At 32.7% G+C, this 12,175-nt stretch overlaps 1 protein-coding gene across 2 annotated transcripts in view; it reads right to left on the bottom strand.

Annotated features, from left to right (window-relative positions):
• Positions 1-12,175, bottom strand: part of LOC106465204 (cell division cycle protein 16 homolog) — a 200,194-nt gene that overhangs the window by 165,930 nt on the left and 22,089 nt on the right. For both annotated transcript variants that reach the window (XM_022393059.1, XM_013925406.2), the window contains exon 2: positions 5,239-5,293. In XM_022393059.1, the coding sequence (XP_022248767.1) occupies positions 5,239-5,293 (55 nt within the window). The remainder of the gene's footprint in view (positions 1-5,238; positions 5,294-12,175) is intronic.

Below are 12,175 nucleotides of genomic sequence, written 5' to 3'. Positions count from 1 at the left end.
TTTACAGAGCTATCAAATAGAAAATCAGACCCCCTCCTGCCACACCCACCTGTCACATCCTCTCTTTCACCTATAATCAATAGAAAGTCAAGGTTTTCATCTATCAAATGACACATTGTATAATATTGTGTTCTGAACAGGAAAGTGTCAATATCGCTCACAGTACAAACTTTTCTTCCATGAGAAAGTCAACGAATAGCTTGGATGAACTTGTAATGGCTCTTGTCGCATAGTTAGAAAGCCAGAAAAATTTTGAGAGCTAAGGGAATTTGTCTACTTTTTGCACGTTATTAGTTTATATTCTTTGGTGCATTATTTAATCAAATACAAATTATTAAATACATTACTGTTAGTACTATAAAAAGTTAGGGTTAACTCTCTTCGAAACCCGATGGCAATAAAAAAGAAGATTAGTTAAGTATTTTATTTCTTGCTTATTTATTATTATAAAGGTAACTAAAATCTAAAAATAGGATCTTTATAAGTTACTTAACACTAGATTAGATAAAATAAGTAATAATAATAATATAATTAAAATGGTTCATGAGACATGCAGCTTGTGGGTGATGTAATTCGCTAGTGTAACATGAGATGCATGTTCTCCGAGTGATTTAAAATTTTTTATGCCATGGAAAGTAAATAGATGTATAATTTTATGAACTTAGAGCTACTTAGGATAAACAAATGTAGTTTCATGTTACAAATTGAAGTCATTCTAGAAAAAAAAAACGTTAATTTAGGTTTATTTCAAATTTTTTGGTGGTTACAAGGTCCGTCAAGTTGATCGATCCATTTTGAGATAGGGTAAAGAAAATAATAGATAAACTATAAAGTTTTACTGAAAAAAAATGCTTGAAATACATTTAGGAGGTTTTAGAGATTACATGAAGGAAATTTGAGATTTTTGAGATGAGGAAAATTATTTTTAATTTTAACATGAAAATTACTTTGTACACAGACTATTCAAAATATATACTCAATTTATTTATGGACACATCTTTATTTTATTAAAAATACTTCACTAAGAAATATGACTTTTTGTATATGAAAGGCTTGAAATATTAACTGAAAGACTCCTAAATTTTGTGAAGATATACCAACTATATTGAGAGTTATAAGTATTAAATGTATAAAGACTTTAAATGAGTACAAAAAGGTCACATGGTCATTCAAATTGACCAAGCCCATGTTGAGTGTTAAATAATCATTTCTTTTTGTCAAAGTCCCCACAGGCTGGTTCAGTTACTTTAGAACACAATTGACAAGACAAATTATTATAGTCTGCTCTGTTGTTACAATACAATCTGTGATAATTTCACTTATGTTACACTGATGGTTACCACAGTTTGTATCCAGAGCTTTAAATAATTGTATCTTTTCCTAAAAAGTCCAAACAAGTTCCTTCAATTACTTTAGAACACAATTGATAAGAATATTATTCTTTTCTACTCTGTTGTTACAATACAATCAACAATAACTTCACTTCAAAAAAAGCAAAACTATACACTCTTTATGGCTTAACATACAGTCTAAATCTATTTGACTATATCTCTCACTAAATTTGTCTTACTTGAACTACATTTGGGATGAGTATCTATAAATAGCCCATCTAAGGCCTAGAACTTTCCACACACTATGAGATATCATGATGTAATAATACTAGAGAAGAACTTAGAAGGTTCTAGTAACATGATGCAATGATTCAACAATCACTAATTTATGACAACTGAACTACATAATGTATGATTAACACAGTTACATAAACAAACCTGCAATAATCTATCATTTTTAAAATAACTAAATTTAGCACTCATGCTATACTCAAATTAAAACAGTTGTGTATATCTAATAATGTATGTCAATAAAATTGGCATTAAAACATTGTTTATAATTCAAATTTTAATACCGTATATGCTTAAACTTCTTAATTTGAAAAAAAATATTAAAAACAAAACACTAAATACCCTTCTTTATGTGTCACATGGCATGTCCTCTTGTCTTATTAGTCAGTTCATATTGTATTATACCTACAATACAATGTCTATAACAAATAACGAATTAGAAATTCAAATTTGAGGCACTGAAAAGTTAGAATATGAAATAAGAACCTCTTACCTTTTTTATTTCCTGAGATATCAATATATTTAGCAAACCTCCCATTACTTCTTTTTTTAAAACTCTTGACAATTCACACGTACTTCTCAAATACATGTTTATAATTAACAGAAAGAGCACATTCCAAGCTATGTAAGTACGATTGTCATTTCTAACTGGGTTGAAGGGGAAAGCCAAAGCTTTACTGGAAATGTTGATGTCTGTTGACTAAGTCATTGTTCTCAACATAAATGATTTTTTTAAACCTACATACAGCTTAGTTAGAAAGCCAGATAAATTACAGTGATTATATGCATGCCAGAATAGTAATTTGATAACTGTTTTGAATTTCTAAAATGCACCTTTAACATCTACAAAAATTATTTTGGATTCCCACTTCACTTGGGAGAAAAACAAGACTTACGGTGATGCTTAGCAAGTAAGATGCATGGGTACAAATCAATTTCGGAATGTTGCAAGTACTAAAAATCATTGTTTTTCAATATAATTTTTATTTATTGTCTGTGTTTTAAGAAAAATAACTAAAATTAAGTATTTATAAGTAAATAGTAATACTATATATACATGTTCATAAGCACTTACTTTGTACACCTATACTGCTAAATTGCAACCATCCCAGGAGGATAACTAACATCTAAATACCTACCACATTTATTGGATCAGACCAGATTTTGAACAGAGCCTTATCATAAACATTTTCTCACACTTTAATACTATGGACAATTCTTGTAGCAACCACTGTATTGTAAATAAGCCAGATAATCTTCTCCCACTATGCTTTCAGGGACAGGATTACAATAAACTCTGTGGGAATCATCAGCTTATTGCACTCCACATGCTCGCTTGCTATTGACTGTGCCATATTATGGTGTCATGTTAACAATCTAATGGCAGGAGCAGTGATTCACTGCTTTAAGTCCCTAACAGTAAAATAAACATTAAAATAGATGTGAAAAGGTTTGAAGTAGAAACTCCCAGAAGTACCTTGGAATTTCATGGTGAATACTAAAAAGGATAGAGCAATCACTTTGACATTTTAAAAAATTTGTTTTTTTCTTCGTAAAATTAGCCAACTAGCACTATAGCTTTTGTATTTAAGGAAAAACCATTGTATCTTAGTTTGTCACATTCTTCTATGGAACACATATATTTGATTTGAGCATTTCAAAAATATTTTCATTAAACTCTAAATCTCTAATCTTTGTTGTTTTGGACAGATTTTTAGACCATTAGAGATTACATATTTTATGGTGGTTATGAGTTCAGTCAAATTGGCAGAAAGTGTATAGAATTAGGGTAGATAAGATAACAGATAAAATATAGTTTTCTGAAGTAACTATTTGTTATTAATTTAGGAGGTTTAAGAAATAATACAAATGAAATCTGAAAATTTTCAGATGAAGAAAATGTTTTTAAATCTTAACTTGAAAATCACTTTGCACTTGAAGCAGTCAATGCTCTGAATTCATACATTCATGGACAAATTTTTAGTAAAAATAATTAATTAAAACTTCTGATTTTTGTCTACAAAAGACTTGTAATGTTTACTAAAATCTTAAAAAAATTTATGAAGATACACAAAACACGTTAAAAGTTATAATATGGAAACTCTGACGTTCACTTTGGGGTTACATGGTTGGTGTTATCAACTAAGGCAGTAGCAAAAGGGTTAAATAATAATGACATCTATACATGTTTTTTTATGGCACTAATTTTGAACTTCTAAATAGAGGAAAGACAAACAGCTGGGAGCACTTGATGCTAAACCTTTTTGTTATTAGGTTACTGGCTATATGGATGGCTACTGGCAGGGCAACATTTGTTACCACTATTTTATTTTGTTTGAGAAACACTGTAATAATCAATTAATTGAATGTAATTGATTAATAGGGCCATTAATTAATCAAGTAGCAAATACCACTAACTGCTCAGCTTTAATGGATATTGATGAGTTTACCATCTAATTTTTTTCATTGTGACTGAAGCCTTTGGTGTATGTTTCCAATAAAAAATAGTGACATGGAAAGATTTGTATTTTCACCAACAACCCGCACATGATTCTTTTGCCATTAAATGATCATGAAGAGAGCACAACTAAGTATACATCTACTTCCTCATTTTCAAACTTCTTTTCCTCAGCAATCATGCTCAATATACATGCAAAAACAGATAAGCTGAATAGTTGTCTTGGTAATATATTTCATCACTCTATTTCTTGTTAGTAGTATTAGTGTAATGACATTTTAAACTGTCTGATGGTTATCTTTGGTTTATACACATATCTCAAACTGCTCAAAGCTGTAGGTGTGGCACCATCAAATTGGATTTCAGCACATTTTTATAATATAAAAGATTCAACATCAAATATAAGCCATACTATAAATTGAGGTTGAACCTCTTACATACCTGCCAAATGAGTTGCCTAGTTCCTCCTACTGTTTATACCCTTATTTAATAATGTTCATTAGCAAGCTGTTTTAAACTACCAAAAAATAAAATAAACTTACTTCAGATAAGTTTGTAATAAATAACCTGTCTACTACTTGTATATAATAGAAGACTAATAAAGTGTTAGCTGTGCTCTGAATCACTAGAAATGCTCTAATCATCAACCCATCATTAGTACCCTTGCTGTATGGAACAACTGTCATACCATGTTGTTGCCCCCCCACACAAAAAGTACGATTCCACAGAATATCTTTCATTTTTTTTATGTTTTGGTAGTGTTAATAAAGGAATAATGGAAAATATCAGATATTGATGTTTGATATCACTTTATTTACAAAAAATACATGATTAAAAAGGCATTTTTTTTTATCTAAGCATCTTCCTATGAATTATGGACATAGGGTTAATAAAGCAAATAATGCTTCATAGTAAAAAAAAAAGAAATTTTTAATGGCTTAATTAAAATTAGAATAATCTTAGATATTAACAGTTATATAATCTTACATATAAATACATATCACTCAGCAGTAACTCTTCTGTTAAATAAAATAGGATCTTCACAAAACATCAAGTATCACATTTAAACTGAGAAAAAGTTGGGTTTCATTTTCAAACACAGTCTCCTCCCATAATTCAGTAATGTGCATAAAGGAAACAAAACTCATTTACACTTACCATTATTCAGTGAAACCACTTTGTCTGCCCAAAATAATGCTGTATGATAATGATGCTGTGAAAAAATCAGAGAGAAACAACAGAAATAATAAATAGGCATGCAGGTCACATGTAGTTAAATTTACATCTCATATAAGAAAGATATAGAGATGAAAGTGTCTAAAGAAAATTCATTGCAAAGAGAGTAGGAAATGGAATCTGAAAGGCTGAGTAAAGAAACATACAACTTTTATTAAAACTGTATTAAAAAATGCATGGAAGTTAACCTGAACAAGCATTAACATTGTTCATAATAATAGTTAAACCATTTTGATCACAAAAAAATTACATGTTATGCAAATTAAACATAATGAATTATAATAGTAATTTTAATATCATGAATTAAATTCACCCCAGAGATGAATACTAAAATCATAACCATTGGCTCACTATGGTGATGAAACAGCTTAAAAATATTTAAAAAGAAGAATGATTTAAATGTTTTAGTTGATTTTTCGATAGCTCTACTGCCATGAAAGTGCAATAACTTGACTGAAATTCATAAATAAGTTATGGTTTGGCATTAAAATTGGCACAAGTAATACAGGAAATCCTTCAATTTATCAGTAACATATTTTTAGAAATAAACTTGCAGTAAACTTGAGTAAATACTTAATAACAATATATTTTTCAATAATTAATATTTGTAAACTTCTTTTCACCCAGGTTTACAATGCAATGAACAATGTTGGGCTTAGGTGAACTGTGACAGTAATAATTATCAAAAAACAATGTTAAGGTATATTCTGTTTATGCATTTTTCAAAAAACTAGTAATTTTATAAATAGCTTTCATGTTTCAAAAGTATTGATAAAATTGTTGAAAAAATATAATATTTTACTTAATAAAACTTTAAGTATTTATAATACCTTCCTAATTAGACATAAGAATAAAAACATTGTGGCAATTCAACTGAAAGATTTAATAGACACTAAAAATTCCAAATATTGTGCTATACAAATCTGGTTTTCAACATTGAATTTTTAATCAATTCTTACAAAGTGTATTTAAATCAACCACAATTACAAATTTCTATACCATGCATATTTTGAGAACTTGCAACTTTAAAGAAATTTACACATTCTTCTCCAAGTCTTTCTTACAGAGAAAGTGGTTTATACATAGCACATACAGTACTGATAATTGTCCCTGAAATAAAGTTATAAGCTTATCAGTAAAATTATGAACATGAAAAAACTGTCTTACATGATGCCACACGTAATTAAATAGTATGTGTTATATTAAATCTTGAAAAGATTCCTTCTGCATAAAATATTACACAGAAAAAAAAATTAGGATATACACATCATTATAGCATGAACTGAAAATATTGACATTCATAAATATCTTTCAAAATATACATATGATGTTACTGTAATAAAAAGGTCAAATTAATATGTTGTTCATCATGAGTTACTGATAATTTATTTTACTTGGAGAACAGAATAATGATATAAAATTATGTTGAAGATAGGAACAATATTCCAGTAACAATTCATAGTAACATAAACTAAGAGCAAGGGGCATGATCTATCTAAGCCATTCCATCCACTAAAGTTAAAAAAAAAAGACTCAAAACTAGCCCTGATCATTCAGATAATTGTCAAGCTTTCTCTTAAGCTCTATTAAGTATACTGCATTTACCACTTATAAAGGTAATCCATTCCAAAGGCCAACTACACTGTTTAAAAATAAAATAGTCTTAGCTGAAGATGACTCCTACCCTGCCAAGATTTATATGTGTTCCCTAGTTCTACCTTTCTCATCATTAATTATGAAAAAAGATGATGCATCAACACCATCAATTCTTTAACAGTCTTAAACACCTCAATCAAATCTCCTCTAGATCTTTTTTTTCATGAAAAAACAATGTTAGAGGCATTAACCTGTTTTCATATGACAACCTTTCCATCACAAGTATCATCCTAATAGCCTTCTTCTGAACCCTCTCCAACAATCATTGTCTTCCCTAGGCTAAAACTGAACACAATATTCCAAATGTGGCCTAAACAATGACTTTTGCAATGAAACTATAACATTTTTAGACTTGTAATCAACTTTTCTGTAGAAACATACAAATTATATTTTCCCCTACTACTAGCAACAGCACACTGCTCGAAGAGCTTATGAGACTGATCATCCAAAACACCAACATCCTTTACTCCCTGACAATATTAAAGTTATTCCCATCAAAACTATATTTTCAAAACATAAACTTTTGTTTACAAAAAAATACCTTTTGTGTCACTACAGGTCATTAACTGCTTTTTATAAGTAGCTAAATTTAAAATTATAATTTTATTCAGTATACTAGGACAGAAAGATGACAGCTGGGCTTGTCTCAACTTTCTCTTGTTGCACTTGAATAAATTTTCAAGAGAAAGGGAGGAGGATGGGTATATATAACTACAAAAGAACTATAAAGGTAGGATTTGTAGTTCTTTTAAGATCATTTAGTTTTATTTTAATTTTCTTTTGTAAGGATGGAGGTTGGAAGTAGAGTAGAAATTTTAGGATGGTTTTATTTCTATTTTAGGAACTTTAAAAACATTTTAAGGGTAACTGCCTTCCCACAACTGGCTGCAGACAGTGAAGAGCAGTAGGAGGTGAGACGTTGTGGGTGTAAGTACTCAACTCCATACCCATAATAAATTAATTTTCCATGTTAGTTGGCTCGTTTAACAACAGTGTTTGGATTTTGTCTGATAAATGGGATATCCCCAATGCATTTGGGAGCTATTACTACAGGCATTATCCACTATGGCTTTAAGGTAAATCTAGGAATGACAACGGTAACTTAACAAACAACTCTTTAATGCTTATTTTATATAAAGTTCATTATTGTTTTATAGTGCTGATTTTAATTCTTCATTAACAATTAATGTAATTAACAGTATTGGAGCTACCTATTTCATTATATATATATATATCTCAACAGCAGACACTGAGAAGGGGTGGATGTGATTAACACTTGCCATACCACCACTACTTAATGTAGATGATGTAATGCAAGCATGCCAGATGTGTCATATACATTCCAATCTGTAGGATCTCATTCAGGGATCAACACTGATGAGAAGCCATGAGACGACAAACTTGATGGGAAGTGACACGATAGTTTACAGGCATCCTCACCCAAAACATAATACACCAACTTGATGAGTTGATGAACCTACCTGATTAAAGGTGACAAATCAGAAGAAGAGAAGGTATCCCACAGCAAGAACTGGTGTTGGCAGTTTCCACAGATAACAGTGAACAGTATGAACTGAACATAAAAAGTGATCTGAGTTGGTAAGATTGTATAAATGAAAGAGAGTGATGGGAAAAACATTTGATCATCCTTCCAAGCAGCCCATGTCTTTGGGAGAAAGAAGTTGTTTGGAAAAAATCAACTGATCTCTGTGATAAAGAGTGTAGGAGGTATCCAATGCACAAATGTCTAATAAAATTACCCACAAGCAAGCTGGAGAAAATACATCTTTAGGGACAGATGATACATGGAACAGGAGGCTAAAGGTACACAGAGAGAACTTGGAGAACAAAGCAGAGGTTCCAGTCCAGTAGAGGGATGACTGATGAGAAAAGCCTGGAAGAGGTTCTTTCAGAATTGGGGAATGAAAGGAAGAAGAACCAGGTAAGAAATGAGAGGTGGTGGTCAGTGTGGAAACTCAGCAAGAATGAGACAGGAAACTGGCTACTGTGCATGAAAAGCCCAACAGTCATGCAAGAGACTAGACAAATTCTATGTGTGAAACCAAAGGTTCAACATCTCATTGTGAAAGATGGACATCTGTGACTGACACAGAAGGGATGTCTAAAGAAATAGAAGAGGCTACCAGAAATCATGACTGGGCCAGCCAAAGCATAGCAATTAGAAAGACCCAGCTAGTGATGTCACAAATGAGAGACATGACACAGGGGAGAAGGACAAAGAAGGTATAAATAAAGAGGTTGGACCAATCTTGACTCATAACATTGGCAGCCAGATATGCAGAATTCAGGATCAGGGAGTAAAAGAGAGGATGTTTGACACTGAAGGGAGTCACAAAGGTATCAATTAGATGATACTCATAGTAGGAACACATTTCCTAAAACACCAAAGAATGAAAATACTTTTCTGTAGGAAAGATAATGATTGGGATACTGATAGGAATGTACCACTCCTCTGAGATGATGGAGGTGTCCAGACTTGCCCCAATCCAGAAGGAGAAAGTTTGGGTGAGGAGGGAGAAGGGAAATACTCAAAGCAATCAAGCAAACACAAAAGAGGGTTGGAGAGATGAATGGAAAGCCACAACAAATACCAGGACATGTACCACTGATCACTCAGGGTCCAATAAAAGAGATATTTATGGGTGTGCCTGAGAGGGATAAGAGCCCCAAGGAAAGGCAGAGCCACCCAACACAAGAAAAATTCTCATGTAGGTAGAGTAGGGGACCAAAGAGCCAGCATTTCCATGGTGCGATGATGCAAAGGTGGTGGTTACGCCAGTCCTGCATGCAAATTGAGGAAGAGGCCCAAACTGACAAAATACTGAGTGGAGATCAAAAAGACAGATGGAAATGAAGCACTTAACTAGCCAACATAGATAAGATGCCTCCTACAGGAGGTGGAAGGTTGTCTCCAGAGACACCTTTTGAGATGGAACCAGTTGTCCATGTAATAATGGAAGTGAAGACCTAAATAATCCATCCACCAAACATATGCATGCATAACCCAACTAAAAATTTAAAGGACCACGGCTTACCTAAAGGGATAAGCCTGGAACTGAAAACTGATTGTTGTGGTCAAATCTGAAGAAACGATGACATGGCAGACAACCTGGAATGTAAAGAAATGCTTTGGTCATGCACAACCTGGGATACAATTCTCACTTTAACTAAGAAAACTGTCTCTCTTGAATAAAGGAATACCAAGAAAGTGTTTCAAGGACAATGAATCAATGATGGTGCTAACTCCCAACCATCTATAGGATGACAAAAAGTTGGGAATAAATACTTTGGGCAGGGTGGAGAACTCACTCTATAGTTTCCAAAGTCAGTGGAGAGGATACAGCCTCCTTGAGATACCCAAGATTGGAGGTAATTTGAAAATCATCCAGACAAGGGTGTTTGTTTAGCTCGTTGGTTGGCATTATTTTGGCGCAAAGCAACATGGCTATCTGCATCAAACAACTGATAAAAATACTTAAAAAGTAAAATTCAATAAAATGTAAAAATGAATGGAGTTAACAGTAAACAACATGCAAGAAATCTGATAAAATACAATCAAGTTGAACAGTGTCACCACAACCAATGACACCGTCCAATGTTAGGGCTAAATCCTTAGAAAACATGTGTCTAAAATGGTGCCATCACTCAAGAGTCGTAATGACGGCATGACAGTAAAATGTGGGATATTTTGACTTGAGTGTCACAAAGGCTACATATTGGTGGATCAGTACCAGTTAAAAGACACAACCCCAGGTGGGATGTTGTGGTAAGGATTGAAGCTTGGAGCACACTGCAAAGAAAGTTGCAAATGGCGGAGGTGAAGAGGGGATTCGTGGGACTCAGTGTACAAATTCTGGACAGGACAAGTGGGGAAAGGTTCCATGCTAAGCCAAAGCCCCAGAGAGTAAATGGGGTCCAACATCTTCAAGGCTGAGATTTTGGCAGAACCATAGATCAGAGACCCATAGTCCAGTTTGGATTGAATGAGGTCACAATAGATCTTGAGCATAGAACAATGATCTGCTCCCCAAGAAAAGAAATTATACCAAAAAAGGTAATAACTGTTGTTTCTAGACTTGCAGCATGAAGACATGCTAAGTTCAAAGTATGGTTGTCACAGTTTATAAGCACTGCATTTGGATTTTGTTCAGAATTCTTTGTTGAAAGCCTGACACGACAGCAGCATTATCATAACATTGTGAACAACAATTACTCAATAAAATTTTATCCGCTTCTAATTTTGTGCTTATTGTTTTCTCAATATTGGCACCATATTTCTCCTTTATCTGTATAAAGTCAATAAATGACTCTTTGACTTCTACTTTTCTTGTCTTAAAATCAATGTCAACAAACCGATTCACTTGAGTCAATTGCTCAAGATGGGCTGAATCAGGTGTCGAATCAAACAGAATACCATAGTATTTGTTTCTATGAATTGCTGACAAACAATAATTTTGCACATGTGAAGCCATGAGATTTATAAACTCATTTTGGATTTCAGAAGAAAGATAAGATGTTGATGTTTGCTTGTTTTTAACATGCTCTAAATTCTCTCTCATTACTGGATCATACTTTGCTAATAACTACAAAAGTGACAGGAAATTTCCAGGGTTTTCGTTTGAGGTTATGTCCTCAGTATGGCCACGAAATGCATGATTCTGAGAAGCTATCTATTGTGTACAATCCAGGAACTGTCGCAGTACATATCTTCATTTATTTTTTTCTTGCTGAATTTGCCTTTGCAGCTCTTCTTCAATGCCACTTTGAAAACGAATTTGGCACTGAGTTTCTTTCCAAGGAGCAAATTGACTGTCACTATATTCATGGGCATTTAACTTTTCAATTTTTTTCCACTTAGAGAATCCACCCTGTGTTTTGAAAGCAGACTGACTATTGGATGTCATACATGTAGACAAAAAAAGAAAACAACAAAAGCAGTATGCTGCTTTATGTAGAGGTGAATACACCAACCAAGAACGATTGACCTCTTGTCCATTCAGAAAACATCGTTTGAACCATCTTTGGCATCAAATGGACCTTCTTTGTGTTGAAATTCATGTGCTCCAAATTTAACAATCTGTGCGATGTGCCTGTGTTACATCTGCTGAGCCTGTGGTATCAAACTTCATAAATCTAATATCCCTGTGTGTTAAAATATTTATTAGGTCATCCTCTTTTAGCT

The sequence above is a fragment of the Limulus polyphemus genome, unplaced genomic scaffold (genome assembly GCF_000517525.1).
Source record: "Limulus polyphemus unplaced genomic scaffold, Limulus_polyphemus-2.1.2 Scaffold1867, whole genome shotgun sequence".
Taxonomy (NCBI): Eukaryota; Metazoa; Arthropoda; class Merostomata; order Xiphosura; family Limulidae; genus Limulus; species Limulus polyphemus.
Note: the sequence above shows the minus strand (reverse complement) of the source record. Positions and strands in the feature narration are given on the sequence as shown.